Source organism: Dipodomys spectabilis, unplaced genomic scaffold (assembly GCF_019054845.1).
Source record: "Dipodomys spectabilis isolate Male_0828 unplaced genomic scaffold, ASM1905484v1 ptg000089l, whole genome shotgun sequence".
Classification (NCBI taxonomy): Eukaryota; Metazoa; Chordata; class Mammalia; order Rodentia; family Heteromyidae; genus Dipodomys; species Dipodomys spectabilis.
The window spans coordinates 14678838-14696871 of record NW_024870766.1 but is presented as its reverse complement, the minus strand read 5'-3'; the positions used below and the strand labels follow the sequence as shown (position 1 = coordinate 14696871).

The window sequence follows — 18034 nt, the reverse complement described above, 5'->3', positions numbered from 1 at the left end:
TGCCGGTGGCCAGACTGCCCCGCCCCTGGCGGAGGGCCCGCCCTGTGCCCCGAGCCGGGGAGCGGAGAAGAGTAAATACAACAGGAGTGCAAAATGGCGGAGCCCCCGAGTCCGATACGCGGCTCCGTCGCCACCGCCGCCGCCGTTTCCGTCTCGGAGAAAGAGCCGCTGAGCAGGCTGCATTCTTCTTCCCGGGATGCACTAGGTTCCCTGTCCGCCAAGAAGGTCCGGACCGAGGAGAAGAAGACGCCGCGGAGGGTGAACGGGGAAGGGAGCAGCAGCGGCGGGAGCAGCAGGCAGCCGCCAGCGGCACCTTCGCCTCAGAGCTACGGCAGCCCGGCGCCGTGGAGCCTTGCCGCCCTCTCCGCCGTCCCCTCGTCCTCCTCTCGGGGCTGTGTGTCCTTCTCCCCGGGCGCGGCCGTCTCCGCCGCAGCCTCCGCTTCGCTGTCTCTGCCGGCGCCGCGCGCCCTGCTGGTGCCCCCGGCGCTGCTGCACGCCCCGCCGCCCCGTCTCCTGCTGCCGCCCGCCGCCCCAGCCGCCCCGGCCGCCGCCAAGCCGCGCAGACCCAAGGAGAAGCGCGAGAAGGAGCGGCGCAGGCACGGGCTCGGCGGGGCCGCCCGCGAGGAGAACGGGGAACTGAAGCCGCTGCCGCGAGGTGGGCGCGGGGAGGGGCGGGAAGGAGCGGGGGCGCCGGCGGGGCCGAGCGGGGCCGGGCGGGCCGGGGTGGGGGTGCAGGGGCGGGGGGAGCGAGCGCGGCGGCCGCGTGCGGCTGCCCCGAGGGGGCGGGAGGCGTCCGGTTCCCGGCCGGTGATGATTTTGCAGTCCCCGGGGGCGGCCGGAAATGGAGCCTGTAATTTCTGGTTGCGGGGAAGAGAGCAGGGTCGGAACTCCGACCGAGGCGCGCGGGGGGCGGGGGGGGGGGGTTTCTCCCAGTTAATACGCTGTAGGATTTGTAGAAATCGAGAGGGGGACCGTCCTCGATGGGGTTGGGGAGGTGGGAGAGAAGTAGGTGCGGGGAAGGGATGTTTGTGGGTGTTGGTTTTTAAAGAGATGCTTGATTATTAAACTCTTCAGACGCGATCACGGGAATTTGTTTGTGACCCAGTCTGCAGCATCCGAAAAATCGTGTGAGAAAATGAAAAAGAGTGGTGTGTGTGTATGTGTGTGTGTGCGTGTGTGCGCGCGCGCGTGTGTGTGTGTGTGTGTGTGTGTGTGTGTGTGTGTGTAGCATATTGGCGCCAGCTGGAAGCCACTGGAGGAGGCCTGAGCATTTCATCCCTATTAGGGAAATAAGGTAGCATGTTGGGCAGCTAGTGTACTGTCGGCTAAGATACCACCCTCTAGGGCTCTCTTTGCCCTATATTCCTAAGTGTTTTGAGTGGTCCTTTTTGAAAGACCACCCTTCAGAAGAATTTTCAGCCATATTCCTCCAATCCCCCCCCCCCCCCCTTCAGCAAGTGACTATAATCAGGAGCTTTGACATTTTTTTTGGCACACTCAAACATTTTAAGCATCAGTAGACAGAATGTGTTCTCAGCTTTCCTTTAAATGCAGGTTACTCATAATTTTTTGAGATAAGATTTCTTCTAAATACCTACCTATTGTAGGTACATAATGTTCTGACCACATGTAGACTGGTGTATCTTTATGAGATCACAAGCTTTTTTTAAATTATAAATATGCATTGCTACACAGTGAAATAAAATCTTTCTGTTTTGCTTTGTTTTAGGGTGGGAAAAAAGTGAAGTGCCAAGTAGTTTTAGTATTGCTGATGAAATTGTAGTTTAGATCATGAAAAAAATCTTTGGAGTCGTTGACTTTTTCACAATGGAAAAAAAAACTACACTCAAATATGTAAAAACAGTGTTATTTCTTCCTTGGTGTTAGTATAGGAAACCTTCGACATATAAGCCAAGGCAGCCATCAGGAACTCTTGTACTGTGTACCTACAAATATCTCAGCTTTGGAAAGCATTACTGTGAAAGTGTTTTTGTTGTTGTTTTGTAGCTTGCTTTGATATATATATATATATATATATATACATACATATATATATATACTTATATATATTAGGCATTGTGCCTTTGTGTTTCTTTCCTAAGAATATCCTCTTTTCACCTTCTATGTGTGAATATCTAGAACGAAAGTAATTTTGAGGATGGAATTTATACTTCTTTACTCAGGAATTTTGGGTGGTTAGTATTTTAAAGCTATTTGTTTTAATAGTTAAATCGAAAATTTTTAAGTTCTAAGGGCCTGGATTTCTATTCACGTGCAGCTTTGTATGAGTCTTGTGTGTACATTTGTGTTCCCGAGTCTTGGGAGGGAGTGAATGTGGATATTTCCTTGACAATGTATTACAATGATTGAAAAAAATGAGCCCTAAGGAAAAAGAAATTCTGGCTTTAAAAAATGTGGGCTATGCAAAATGGCTTTCATAGTAAAATGGTTGTTAGGGAGATTTTTTTTTTTTTTTGCTTGTCTGTAGGGCTTGAACACAGGGCCTGGCCATTCTCCCTGTGCTTTGAGTCACAGCTTCACTTTGTTGAGTGGTGAATTGGAGTCTCACAGGGGCTGGGAATGTGGCTTAGTGGTAGAGTGCTTGCCTAGCATGCATGAAGCCCTGGGTTCAATTCCTCAGTACCACATGAACACAAAAAGCCAGAAGTGGTGCTGTGGCTCAAGTGATAGAATGCTAGCCTTGAGCAAAAGAAGCTCAGGGACAGTGCTCAGGCCCTGAGTTCAAGCCCCAAGACTGGCAAAAAAAAAAGTCTCAGGAGCTTTTCTGCCCAGGCTGGCTTTGAGCTGCCATCCTCAAATATCAGCTTCCTGAGTAGCTAGGATTATAGCTATGAGACACTCATTGTGAGGAATATTTAATAGTCTTTTAAATTATATTTGTAATTTCTTCTTTGAGGGGGTACATGCTTTGTCATTAAGGTGTGGGAAGGTATTTTCCCATGATCGGTGAGGATTTTAGTGATTAGATAGATATTTACTCTCGTAAGGTTTTAACTTTTTTTGTTTTTTGTTTTTTTTTGGACAGAAATGCTGTTCTATTGATAAAGAACTTGAAAAGTTGGGGCCAGTGGCTCACCCCTGTAATCCTAGCTACTTAGGAGGCTGAGATCTGAGGATCATGGTTCAGAGTCCCCTGAGGCAGGAAGTTCCCAGAGACTCTTAGCTCCAGTTAGCCACCAGAAAACCAGAAGTAGCACTGGGACTTAAGTGGTAGAACGCTAGTCTTGAGCTGAAGAGCTCAGGGACAGCACCCAGGCCCAGAATTTAAGCCCCACAACCAACAAAAGGACTGGAAGTAAAAAATAATGCTTTTCAATGTCTTTATGGTAAGTTTAATGATGAAAATATTTTTCTTTTGGGAAAAATCATATCCCCCTACAACTTGGATCTGAGTTGAGTCTCTGTTTTAGCTAGTTAAAAAATGAGATTAGATGTGTGCCTTTCTTGTAGATATAATTGCAAGTATACGAGTCTTAATCTGTAATATGTGTCTGTGATTATTGTAAAAATCTTAGTGGATGATCATGTGTTTGATAGCTGTGAGCTTATAAATGTTGCTGTGTATTGGCTGCACAACTCAGTTATCTGTAGCTTATTGATTGAACAATCTCACTCAGGGTTTTTTCTTGTTTTTTTGTTTTTTGTTTTTGGTCAGTCATGGGACTTGAACTCTGGGTCTGAACACTGTCCTTCAGCTCTTCAGCTCCAGGCTAGCATTCTACCACTTGAACTACTGTACCACTTCCTGAACAATCTCACTCAGAACAGAAAGTTAGCTATAAAGCCATTTAAACAAGGAAAAGAGTTTCAGCAAAGCAAAAGTGGCCATAGATATCTCTCAGAACTGGTCACCTCCATTTCCATCAATCATTTAAGCTCCTGTATTTGCTTAGCATGTTTTTTTTTTTTTTTTAATCCCTTAGAACTGCTTTGGTTTCCCATTGAGTATCATTGTAACAAAGTACACAGATTAAATGAAAGTATGTATGTATGAAAAGGTTTGGGCAGGTTGAGTCTAAAGTATTTTTATTAATTTTTTTAACCCTATAACAAAGGATGAGTCAGTCCTGATAGAGGAAGGATCACTTACAGTAAATTTGAAAGCTGAGAAGGATAAACAAGAAAAGTATAAAAATATGCTTGTCTAGACCCATTAAATGCTTTACAAATCTTAAATCTCTAAAGCTGTCTTGTGTGATAGTCTGAGCCATTGAGTATAGTGAATTTGATTCTTAAAAAAAATACAGAACTTGGGTCTGGGAATGTGGCTTAGTGGTAGAGTGTTTGCCTAGTATACATGAAGCCCTGGGTTCAATTCCTCAGTACCACATAAAAGCCAGAAGTAGTGCTGTGGTTCAATTGGTAGAATGCTAGCCTTGAGCAAATGAAACTTAGGGACAGTGTCCAGGCCCTGTGCTCAAGGCTCAGGACTGGCAAAAAAGAAAGTGCAGAACTTTTAAATTTAAATTTTAGTCTTTTTCTTTTTTGACGTTTGAGTCTCCCTTTGTAGCCTCAGAGGGCCTTGAACTCAAGATCCACTTACTAGGCTTGTCTCACAATATCTGGCCAGATTTCCTTCCTTCCTTCCTTCCTTCCTTCCTTCCTTCCTTCCTTCCTTCCTTCCTTCCTTCCTTCCTTCCTTCCTTCCTTCCTTCCTTCCTTCCTTCCTTCCTTCCTTCCTTCCTTCCTTCCTTCCTTCCTTCCTTCCTTCCTTCCTTCCTTCCTTCCTTCCTTCCTTCCTTCCTTCCTTCCTTCCTTCCTTCCTTCCTTCCTTCCTTCCTTCCTTCCTTCCTTCCACTGTGGGCCAGGGTGCTGTCCCTCATCTCTTCAGCTCAAGGCAAGCGCTCTACCGCTTGAGCCACACCTCCACTTCTGGTTTTCTGGTGGTTTATTGGAGATAAGAGTCTCACAGACTTGCCTGTCTGGGCTGGCTTTGAACCACGATCCTCAGATCTCAGCCTCCTGATTCCAGGTGTGAGCCACCGGTGCCCGGCTTCTGGCTAGATTTCTAAAACTAGTAAATAACTAAGTTTTGTGTTTATACAGGTAAGCTGCTAAAGCAATTTATTTTCCTTTAACACTGATTATATTTTTGAATTGAAAAATGTGATCTTGGGTGTGTTTGCACATGCATGCCCATAGACTCAGCATGTGGAAGGAGCTGAGACCAAAGATAGGACCAGTCTGAGCTACTTAGTAGATCTGTCTCAAAACAAAACAAAAAAGCCCCAACCAAACATGTATTGAAATGATCGTCAGTACAATTTTCCACAGTGGCAAATCTGTCAAACTTATCAGTTCCGTTTGTTCCTGTAGACATGTCATCAGTAGCTGTCCTTCCTGCTTCCTTCTGCATTGTTTCCGCTTAAGGCCTGGTATGTAAATATCACCTTGGGACTTTGCTTAGCTGATTGGCACTCTGAAGATGGTTTCCAATTTTGCTGCATTCCTTTTTTTCTAGTTTTCATGCCCTCCTTTTTGTTTATTCTCTCTTTCTGTCTCTTTCTCTGTATCAGCAGTACTGTGAAGGAGTGTATAAGAACTACATGTTTGGATTTTATTTTGACCCTCACACTTGACAGTTTTGCCACTGAGAGGTTTCTGTATTGGAATTCATTTTCCCTTAAAAACTTGAAGGTGGTTTTGTTGTTGTTATTTTTGTTTTGTTTTTTTGTCGGTCATGGGGCTTGAACTCTAGGTTTGGGCACTGTCTTTCAGCTCAAGGCGAGCACTCTTCCACTTGAGCTGCAGCGCCACTTCCAGTTTTCTAGTGGTTTATTGCAGATAGGAGTCTCACGGTCTTTCCTGCCTGGGCTGGCTTTGAACCGTGATCCTCAGATCTCAGCCTCCTGAGTAGCTAGGATTACAGGCATGAGCAACTGGCGCCTGGCCTGAAGGCTTTTTTTTTTTTTTTTTTAAAGGTTTAGCTTCCAATAGGATGTTGAGAAAAGTCTCATATATTAAAAAAAGAGAGAGATTTCAATCCTTTCACTGAATTTTAAAAATTCAGCTTTAAGAAAAATATTTTGTGTGATCTCTTGTGTTTTCATTCCTGTATGGCAGTGTTTTATTTTAAAAAATCAATATCTGATATCTGTTTTATATAGTATACATATGTACACATGTATATACGCATACACACACACGCACACACACACACACATTCAATCAAGGCTGGCATTCTACCACTTGAGCCACAGCTCCACTTCCAGCTTTTTCTGTTTATGTGGTACTGAGGAATGGAGCCCAGGGCCTCATGCATGTGAGGCAAGCACTCTACCACTGAGCCACCTTCCTAGCCCCCTCTCACTAACTTTTCTAACTAACATTTTCTTTCTTTCTTTTTTTATTTTTGCTTTTTTAATTGTTATTAAGTAGTGTATAAGAGGTTTACAATTCTACAAGTCAGGTTATGAGTACAATGCTGCTTTGTCAATGCCACCCCTGCCTTTGGTCCCTATCGTCAAGTTACATAGAGAACTATTTTCTTTTTCTTCTAAGGACGTGAGTCTTGTAAGATTAGAATCTCAACTACTGTGACCTCATTTCATCTAACTTCCTAAAAGTCCCATCTCCAAATATACTCATTTTGAACATTGTTAAGGTTTCAGTATAGGAGTTTTGAAAAGAGAATTCTTTCTACATCAAGGGAGTTGGTAGAGGTAGAGATAAATGATTTTAGATGCTTGATGAGTAAAGTAAGCTAGGTCTGCTGTTCAATTCATAAATGTTTACTGTTTGCCTGTTTAATCACGTTTCACTTTCTTCCTTTTTCTCTTTGGGATTTTCTGAGCTCTGAATAATCACTTGCACCATGACTACAGTGCTTTTTTTCCTCTGATAGGGTCTCATGCTTTTGCCCAGGTCGGTCTTAGACTGCATTCTTCCTGCCTTCATCTCCTTTAATGTTGAGATCTTAAGATTTGCTATCATTCCCAGCCCTCTTCACTTCATCATAGTTACTTTTTTTTGTTTTTTAATTGCTAGATCTTCTTTCAGTCACTGCTTGAACCCAAGGCTTACCAGAAATTACAGCAGCACTATTTCAACTGCCAAACCTTAGAGACCTCTCAATTGCCTAGTAACTGAATGTACCCACACATGGGAGTTTTCTGTGATGGTCTTTTATGCAGGAACAAGAATGATCAATCTGAAATTACAGTCTGCAACACAGATTAAACTCACAAAGGGTTAGGTAGAAGAAGCTAAACAGAAATGAGTTCATATTGCATGATTTTTTTCTACGTGATACAGAAGCGGGTACGACTGATTTGTGATGTTAGAAAGTCAGGATAATAGCCACTCCTGGTGACCAGAAGAGAAAAATCTGAATCATTTGTTTTTTGATGGTTACACTTGTGATCTAATTTGTACTAGTTCATAAGTTTTGCATGTATATTACATCTCTATAAGTGTATTATAATTTAATAAAAAGATACTAAGGTAAAGAAATTATAAAACTTTTTATATTACAAAGCATAATTTAAAAATTGTGTATTATGGAATTGGAGTTTTTTTTAATAATAATAACTTTGTCAAGTGCCTATAATTAGTGAAGTGTTGAGAAACAGCATTGGGAAAAATGCATATGATTTGAATCCTCATAAAAAAATAAAAAGATAACTTCTGTTATCTTTTATAAATGAGAATACTAAGGCATAGCATAGTTAAATAACTTGTTTTGTGTCTGTTGATCAGACAAAGCAAAGCTGGAATTTGAACTTGAGTATATAAAACTGTAAAGTTTGAACTATTTTCATTATATTATAGTGTAGTTAGGATTCACTAATCTTAGCTATCTCAAGCTTCCTTGTTTTCAAAATTTTGTATTTTACTTTTTTGTTTGTTTTGTTTGATCTGTAAAGTGTTGGATAAAGCAACCTGCTTATTTATTCTTGTCTAATAAAGTATAGGTACCATACAGTTTGAATGTCCTCAGACTATTTTTATGCAAATTTTTTGCTTTGCTGTACAAAAGATAAATGTTACTGTATAAGTTATTGTACTAAAAAGTTACCCTTTATAAAGAACAGAATCACAGAATCAAAGAATTAATAGGAAAGAGGTCTTTAGAGATCAATATAGCTTCTGATTTTTTTTTTTTTTTTGGTTGGTCCTAGGCTTGAACTCAGGGTATGTGCCCAGTCCCCAAGCCATTTTGTGCTCAAGCCTTGTACTCTACCACTTGAGCCACAGTGCCACTTCTGGCTTTTTCTGAGTAGTTTATTAGAGATAAGAGTTTCACGGACTTTTCTACCTGGGCTGGCTTCAAACTCTGATCCTCAGATCTCAGCGTAGCTAGGATTACAGGCATGAGCCAACAGCGCCTGGCTTAGCCTCTTATTTTATAAGAAGCTCCACTCAGTTTACCAATGCACAAGTGTTTATGACTATATCTGCATAAGTCTTTCAAATCTTAGGGTTATCATATATCAATTTTTCAGTTAGGTTTATATGGACCATTCACTCAGCAATTTCTGAGCAAACATCTCTAGAGCAGGAGTCAAGTTTTAAAAACTGTCTTATGTGCCTCAATCTTGTTAAGTCTTATTGGGAAGGAAGGATTTTTCTTATAAGTTTCTAGGAACCATTTCTACATTATTGCTTTTTGTACTATATAAATATATCTTCTGGTGAAGATGGTACATAAGAACTTGAACTTGTTTTGTGTCTGTTGGTCAACTACTGGCAAAGCTGGAATTAATACTTCTATGAACCAAGGGTATAAGTTATTATAAACAAAATCATTATGGTCCAAAGAATTCTTACTGTATTTATTGTTTTTTTTTAATTCCTCAAATGTGGTCTAAGAGCTTTTAGCTAGAAACTAGGAAACCCTGTAGATGTCATAGTTTTTCAACCTTAGTCTCTTTTCACAAGAATATCATTGAAATTCACTGTGCCTGTTTTGTTTTGCTTGTTTGTTTGTTTTTGTATAAAATGAGGGAGTAGATGAAGTCTCTTTAAGTATTTTCCTATGATAAAATTAATTTCATGGAAATTTCTGGAGCTGTTCCACTCCAATACTTTTTTTTTTTTTTTGGTCGGTCATGGGCCTTGAACTCTGGGCCTCGGCGCTGTCCCTCAGCTCTTCAGCTCAAGACGAGCGCTCTACACCACTTGAGCTACAGCGCCACTTCCAGTTTTCTAGTGGTTTATTGGAGATAGGAGTCTCACGGTCTTTCCTGCCCGGGCTGGCTTTGAACCGCGATCCTCAGATCTCAGCCTCCTGAGTAGCTAGGATTACAGGCGTGAGCCACCAGCGCCCGGCCCACTCTAATACTTTTGTGTATGTTTTTTTATATCATACATGTTTGTCATACATGTCTCTAGTTTGTTCATTGTTTTATCCTGGAGATACCAAGGGGGAACATAAATAGGAAAACTATTTCTTGAATTGGAGAGATAATTAGCTGAAATGTAAGGAAACTCCTTATTGTTGCTCACTTTTCTTTTCTCTTTATTTTGGTGTCACTATTAAGGCTTGAATTCAGGGCCTTACTTTTCCTGCTTAAGGCTGGTGCTTGACCATTTGAGCCACACTTCCACTTCTTTTTGCTGGTTCTGAAAAGAATATTATGGATTTGTTTGCCTTGGCTGGCTTCAAACTGCATCGCTCAGATATCAGCTCCTGAGAAGCCAGGATTACAGGAAGCTAGGTGCTCCCTCTGTTTCTTTTTCTTTTTTTCTTTTTATGGTCGGTCATGGCGGGGGGGGGGGGGGGGGGGGGGGGGGGTGTGGAACTCTGGGCCCAGGTGCTATTCCTCAGCTCTTTAGCTCAAGGCTAGCACCCTACCACTTGAGCACAGTGCCACTTCTGGCTTTTTTCTGCTTATGTGGTGTTAAGGAGTTGAACCCAGGGCTTCATGGATGCGAGGCAAACATTCTACCACTGAGCAAACTTCCCAGCCCCCATCACTCTGTTTCTTATGATGTCTATTGCTTTTTTGTCTTTGATGCTTATCACTAGTAATTTTTTTTTCCTTTTCAACCTTGTTCTTCTGATGTCCCCCTTTTCCCCCCCAGGAACTTCATATTAAGCACCAGTTACATGGAAAATATTATTCCAGGTTCTCCAGAAGGTAACAAAAATGAGATAAGATATATGATATTTGCAAAGGAGCTTACACAACAGTGCATATAGAGTAGCTTCACACAAACCAGTTTAAATCAAGAAAGGAGGAGGAATAGGATATCCTTTCTAGTTGGTAGGGATCAAGGAGTACTTAATGGAAAAGCTGAATTTCAGGTAGATCTTGCAGAATATGTATGATCTTGGTAGGTTGAGTTGGTAGGTAACTAAATTCATCTAGAATGCCTTTAGTCAGTAATAACATTGAAGTATTGTATTTGAGTAATGAGTCAGTTACATAGATTAGAAATTGAAGAACAGATTAGAAAAAGGAGTTTAGTCCTGACTATAAAGATTTTTTGGATTGCATAATGTAGGCATTTTCTTTTTTTAAGTAATCAGAGGTGAGTTGGGGTTGTTTATTGATTTGTTTGAAGCAGAAGAAAATGACACAATAAACTATACTTTTACAATTAAACTATACTTTTAAAATATATATCTACTGTGTATCTGTAGTACTGAGTATCTACTGTGGTGTAACTATTGAAAAGGAAAGAAGAATGGGGCTATTTCAACAGAAAAAGAGAAAATACGTTCTGGCCAAATTGTTTATTAGGGAAAAGTAAAGCTTGGGGGTATTGGAGTTACTGAAAATTTTTGTATTGGGATATTGGAGAGAGTTGTGTCACTAACATAAATAGGGAATTGGAAAGAAGCAGAACTTCTTTTATATTAGAAAGACAGTAATTTTTGGTTTAGTATCTTACGGAGGTGAAAGTGTGGAATTTGGTAGAGAGATTGGAATGGGAGATGACTTGTATTTTGCATGTATAGTTTAAATCCCAGGAAGTATATAGCAGAGATACCCATGCCCAAGAAAGTAGTGAATGTGTAGGTTTGGATGGCAGAATGAGGGAGTAATCGAGGTAGAACAATACCATTTCACTGAAACACAGGGAGAAATTTTAAGAAGTTGATGTTATGGTGCAGGAAGACTAATTGAAGAGCACTTCTTTACTTTGCTGAAAGACTGTTGAGGAGAGGATGTGATAAATCATTTCCTTCTTCATTCACTGTTGATGAAATTCATCCTTTCTGGGTTTTTTTGTACTGTATCTGTCAGCTCCTTTTTTCTGTTTCTGTCATTTTATGTGTCCATTTTCCCTTCTGCTTCCCATGTAATTCTGTATATTTCTTTTTCTTCTGTTTCCTGCTTGTTCTTTGATCTGTTTCTAGCAATACATTATTCTTGGCTGGATGTGGGATGGAGAACAAAGGAGATGTGAATGTTGTCACTTAGGCCAAATGATTACATGGACTTGACTATGCTGCCGTGACTTACGACATGTATCGTGGACACAGAAAACTATGGTAGTATGAAGCTTTAATGTTTACTGCAAGAATGTATTGTGGGGCTGAGGTTTATGGCTCGAGTGATAGAACATTTGGCCTCTCAAGAATGAGGCCTTGAATTCCAACACTTGTACTGTGCCCAACTCACCCCCAATTTTTTTATTGTAAAGGTGATGTACCAAGGGCTTGCAGTTATATAAGTTAGGTAATGAGTACACTTCTTTTTTTAACAGTGTCACCTCTTCCTTTGCTGTCTCCCAGTTTTTTCCCTCCCACTCCTGTACTTCATTTTCAACATAGTGTCTAGTGCTGCTGCATTAGTTTACCCTTTTTGCCACCATTTCTATGCTTTCCCTTACCTTCCCAAATCAGATAAACTTATATTTGAGACAAAAGATATAGAAATACAAAACAGCAACAAAAGAGAAAAACAGAAAAAGAACACACAAAAAATTAAAATAAACTTCTTGTTTCCATTTCTTGGAGTTCATTTTGATAAGCATCATTTTATATGATCATATGTACACAGCTGTTGAGCCCTTGTGATCCTATCCTAAGAATAGCCTACTATGGTCTCACTGTGTGAATGTTTAGAATCCTGCTTAATTTATCATGTCCAAGTAATTTTTTTTATATTTTATTATCCATTGGATTTACATGAACTTTAAAAAAGATCTTGATATCGAAATATGAGGTTTAATGAATCCAAAATATGGTATTGGGTTTTATCATTTTCTTATGCTATTCAGCCTAATTACATATATATATATTTATGCATATTCAATATACTGTTGTCTTATTTCCTTATAAGTACCACGCGCTAACCGATTGCGCCACTGGAGCTCCTGTTGTCTTATTTCCTATGTTACTTTTGTTCTCTTCTTCATTAACAGTGACATAACCTTGATGTAATATAAGTGAAGTAGAAAAGCACTTTGGTAATTTGAATACAGGGAAAAACTAAGATTATTTTCATTTGTAGGTGTGTGTTTTTGTGTGTGTAGTACCCGTGTGTGTGTGTGTGTGTGTGGTGTGTGTGTGTGTCTTTCTTTCTCTGTGCCTGTGTGTGTGTGTGTGTGTTTTGGTGCCAGTCCTGGGGCTTGAACTCAGGGCCTGGGTACTGTTCCTGAACTGCTTTGGCTCAACCTTCACTCTACCACTTGAGTTTTAGTACTACTTCTGGTCTTTTCTGAGTATTTTATCGGAGATAAGAGTCTCATGGACTTTCTTGCTTGGGCTGGCTTTGAACCATGAAACTCAGATCTCAGCCTCTGAATAGCTAGGACTACAGGCATGTGCCTCCAGTGTCTGGCTTTTCTTGCTCCCCTCCCCTCCTCCAACCCCCCCCCCCCCCCCCCCCCCCCCCCCCCCCAGCCACCGACAGTCTGTCTCACTGTGTTCCTAGGTTGTCCTCAAACTCATGATCTTTCTGCTTTGAACTGAGTGAGATTCTTAGTGTCAGCTATCTGATAGCTAGGTTGTGAATCTCCAGCACTTGGCAGGGGTGAGTTTTTTTTTTTAATAATTTTTTATTGAGATTAAGTGATTACATAGACTTCACAAATTTCACAGTATTGTGGGATAGTGATAGTTAAAGTCAAAAACACATTTAACCTTCACAAGCAAATTGTCATTATCATGGTTTATAAAGTTTGTGAATTCTATAAGCGTTGACAATACAACTATTTCTTCAGTGGCGCTGTAGCTCAAGTGGTAGAGCGCGCGCCTTGAGCTGAAGAGCTGAGGGACAGCGCTCAGGCCCAGAGTTCAAGCCCCACAACCAACAAAAAAAAAAACCCAAAAAAAACCAAAAAGGATTTTTTAAAACAACTATTTCTTCAGGTGATATATACATTTTTTTCTTTTTGCTTAGTGTCAGCTGTTCCCTTCTTCCCTCTCATTCCCTCCCTTCCATCACTGTCCTTGAGATGCTTAGTTCATTTTCTTCATGATGTCCAGTGCAGCTGATGGGCCTCTCTGTTGATTTTTTCCCCATTTCCCTTTGATTCCGTGCCCTCCTCTTGTGTGCGTGCGTGCGCACACACACCCACACACACCCCATATATAAGGTCTCTCACACACACACACACACACACACACACACACCATATATAAGGTCACCAGCATGGAGTCATTTAGAAATGATATGACAAATTAAGTAGAGGTCCTTGTTTCTTGAGTCCTGTTTACTTCGTCGTATCTCTGGCAGGAGTGAGTTTTATAAATAGGAACACATTTTATTATGTTAGAGGCAGATTTGTACTTTGCTGTTTAATCTTCATATGAGCACCATTTTATGACTGAAAGTGCTAAAAACTTGAAAGTGCTAAAAACTTGTGAGTTATTAACTTTTGCAAAAGTTAAACTTGGACATTGGTTTTTTGAGCATGTATGTAGGCTTCCTACTTTATATTATACCGTATATGATATCATATACCATATTATGCATCTATGTGACATCTGGTATGATGTATATGATATATGGTATATATATGTATACATACTATATATAATATGCCATGTACCATAAGTACAGGAAATTTAATGGAGGCAGGTAAGGTTGAATTTTTACAAAGGACAATGCCAGGATAAGAAGCAAAATATTCTAGGAAGAACGAAAGGTAGGTTGGAAGGTAGAAGTATTTTGAGTAGGGTAGATATGCTTATCTTGTTTTGAACAATACAAAACATATCCATGTATTAAAACATCATTGGACTTTGTAAATATATAAATTTACATGTGTCATTTAAAAAATAAGAAAAAGCAACTATTAATGTCTCTAAGGGAAAATGTGAAAATGCCTGAATTTATTCTAGAATTTGTTATTTTCATACACACAAGGACCCCAGCTAGCTTATTTTGCTCACTGTCCTTACCCCTAATATGTGGCATTTCTTATTTGTCCAGTGAATGAGTCCTTGGTTTAGCTTGCTATTGTCCTGTCATTTGCTTATTTTATAGTGCTGTTACTACTACAAAAACACATTTAATTGGTATAATAAAGAACTATCATTTTAAAAAGTTGTATTTTTAAAGCTATTAATGAATAAAGCTCAGAATATTTTTTTTTTTTTGGGTCCGGTCGTGGGGCCTGAACTCTGGGCCTGGGCGCTGTCCCTCAGCTCTTCAGCTCAAGGCTAGCGCTCTACCACTTGAGCCACAGCGCCACTTCCGGCTTTTTTCTTTTTGCTTATGTGGTGCTGGGGAATTGAGCCCAGGGCCTCATGCATGCAAGGCAAGCACTCTACCACTGAGCCACCTCCCCAGCCCAGAATATTTTTATTAAATCACATGGATTTAGTTTTTGAGAATTTAGCTATTAGTAGTTTATAACTATGATATTCAGAGTTGTAGGCATCAATCTTATATGACTATTGAACAACTAAGGTGGAGCTGGTAAAATTTAGATATTTAAAAAGTAAAATATACCCTATAAAATGGTTACAATAATTTTATGAAAAAAAGAATATCTCAATTGTTTAAATATCCCATGTTGAAATGATGCTTTGGCTATATTATCTTAAATACATTATTAAAATTAATTTTACATATTTCTCTGTACATTTCATTTTATTTACTTTCCTGATGTGTTCTAGGATTATTTTTGAGTTAGCATACATTTGTACTATTCTTTTTACATTTTAAATGGGGCTATTAGGAAATTTAAATTTGCATATAGTATTCTTGTTTTGTCCAATGTTGCTAGTTGATAGCTAATCTAATCATTAAGTGATTAAGAACTGGATTGGGATAATATTTACAGAAAGGAAGTAAGGAGAGGTTATAAAGTGATTCTGCAGTACTCATCTGTAAAATTTCTTCAGTTTTATAGAATATTTTATAGTTTTTGTGTGCTTCCATTATGTCTTTGTAATCATTAATTAACATTTGAAGTCAGGCACTATGTCACCATTTTGTGAGTTTAATAACTTTGTTTCCTTCATTTTGTGTTTCAGATAAAGTCAAGGAAAAAATTAAAGAGAGAGACAAAGAAAAAGAAAGAGAGAGAAAGAAACATAAAGTAATGACTGAGATAAAGAAAGAGAATGGAGAAGTAAAAATTTTGCTAAAAAGTAAGTTGATATGCAGTGATTTTCTATATTACAGTGTTTGGTGTACATATTAGCTAAATGATTAAATGATCTTTGGTACTTTTGGCTGAGAATAAATATTAATGGTGAAGAAACTAAAAGCAAATTCAAAATTGAGGAATTTTGATCAGGATGGTAACATTTTCCATGATAACATGTCTTTAGTATACTTATTGAATCATTAAAGAATTCCACAGGTTAAACTTCGCTAAACTATTTCTGCTTTTGAATTATTAGTATTTATCCCTATTTTGGTAACTCAAAATAAAGGGCTAAAGTCATGATTTAGCATGATAATGATGGTGAAAGAAGTGATCTTACAAGTACTTCATTGTAACTACCATATCATAGTCTAGGATTTCAAGGAAACTTTTTTTTTTGTCAGTCATGGGGCATGAACTCTGGGCCTGGGCGCTTTCCCTCAGCTCTTCAGCTCAAGGCGAGCACTCTACCACTTGAGCTACAGCGCCACTTCCAGTTAACTAGTGGTTTATTGGAGATAGGAGTCTCATAGTCTTTCCTGCCTGGGCTGGCTTTGAACCGCTATCCTCAGATCTCAGCCTCCTGAGTAGCTAGGATTACAGGCGTGAGCTCAAGGAAACATTTTACTTTGAGCTAACTCTGCTAAAACTGTGTTTTTTGCATGCCTGAAAATATTCTTTTTTCCTTTTTTCTTATTGTTAAAATTATATTCAGTTACTGTCTACACATGGAATCAGGAAAAGAAATTGGAGAGTCTGGTGGGGGGGAGGATGGGAAGGGATGGGAAGGGGAAACAAAGGAGGAGGCTACAATGCATAATAAGAAATGTACTCATTATCTTGCCCATGTACTTGTAACCCCTCTGCACAGTATTTTCACAATAAAAATAAAAAAAAAGAAATTGGAGAGTCTATAGTAGAGTAGTATGTATAATACAAATCATATCAATAAGTCTGAATGTTTACCAGAGAGAATTTGTGCTAGAATAAAATAAGGAAGGTTTTAAATTCACTTAGCAAGGGAAAAAGAATTATTCATTTGTTAGATAGCTGGGAAAGTCATTGGCCATTTTATCAAGTTGACAGTTGCTGACCAGAACACATTTGATGTTCTGATGAATTTAATATTGAATTTATGTGTTGGGAAGCATTTATCTACATAAAAGGTCCTTTAGCATTGCTTAAACAACAGACTAAATGGTTAGTTTTTATAGTGTAAGGTAAGTATAGTATTAGGTTCTCTGTTTTAATTTCATTGTTTGTATGTTTCCAAATCTGTTTATTTTGCCAATCCTAGAGCTTGAACTGAGGGCTTGAGCATTGTCCCTGAGCTTCTTTTGCTCAAAACTAGCACTCTACCACTTGAGGCACAGCACCACTTCTGGCTTTTTCTGTTTATGTGGTACTGAGGAATCAAACCTAGGGCTTCATGCGTGCTAGGCAGGCACTCTACCACTAAGCCACATTCCCATCCCTTCCAAATATTCTTTAGAGGGACTTTATATATAATGCTCTCTTTCTACATGTCAGAATTTTATTTTCTGTAATATTCTTTCAACCTTGAAGAAATATATTGGGCCTTAATATTGATTTCCTTTTATTCTGGTTCTTTTGCTCAAGTGTTCTATTTGTGCTGTCTATTTAGATTGTAAGCCTTTTAGGCAGGAATGGAATCTAACCACACTAGTGGTATTATATAGCAGCTAATGATTAATGCTTGAAATGTTTACTTAATTGTATCCTCTTGGTTTAGTCAGATACTCATTTTTGCTGATTAAGTCAAGCATTTTCTTACTCATTTGAATGTGCAGTAATAGAAGTTTCTATAACTTGAAAAAGAATCTCTGTCCCAGGAATACTTTATAAAGGATCAGATGTCCTTGGTGGAATAGTAGATTTTTAGCATACTTTTAATAAGAATGATGTGAATGATATAGAAATATATTTATTGTACAGTGGAGGTAAGTAATAAGTTGTAGTGCTTTACAGTATTGTGAAGATTATTGTCAAGGAAAAATGTATGGTATCTGGCCTACAGATGAGAGTCTTATAAACGTGTTTGAAAGATTACCTTTTGTGATTTAATCATAACCAAACCAAAGCTATTCTTCCTCCTAACAATATAGTATGTAGATGATTAAGTGAATAAAAACATGGTTCTATTAAGAAACAGTGATTGTTCCATTATAAGCACTGAAAAAGTACGTTATAATCAGCAATTTGCTTAGCATGTGTGGCAACTTCCATAGTGAGTTTATGGTCAGGGAACAGCATCCTCTGTTGGTGTTTTGGAATGGCAGAATTTGTTTGGGGCAATGCCTTATTATTATTGTTAGACTCCTTTTTCCTTATGCCTCCAGCTTTTATTTGCTCCTTATAATACTAATGTTGCAAGCTGCAACATATACAAGCAGGCTGTGTTTGATAAAAATATTTGAAAATATTAAATAGATGCTAACTCTATTTCACATTAATCTCATTGTTTTCATTATGTTTGTGTTGGGTTGTGCGATTA

The 18034-nt window shown here is 39.1% G+C and overlaps 1 protein-coding gene across 1 annotated transcript in view; it reads left to right on the top strand.

Moving 5' to 3' along the window:
• Positions 1–24: 24 nt before the first annotated feature.
• Positions 25–18034, top strand: part of Rsbn1l (round spermatid basic protein 1 like) — a 49576-nt gene continuing 31566 nt past the window's right edge. The window contains exons 1-2 of the mRNA XM_042684721.1: positions 25–655; positions 15404–15520. Of these exons, the coding sequence (XP_042540655.1) occupies positions 94–655; positions 15404–15520 (679 nt within the window). The 5' untranslated portion in view covers positions 25–93. The remainder of the gene's footprint in view (positions 656–15403; positions 15521–18034) is intronic.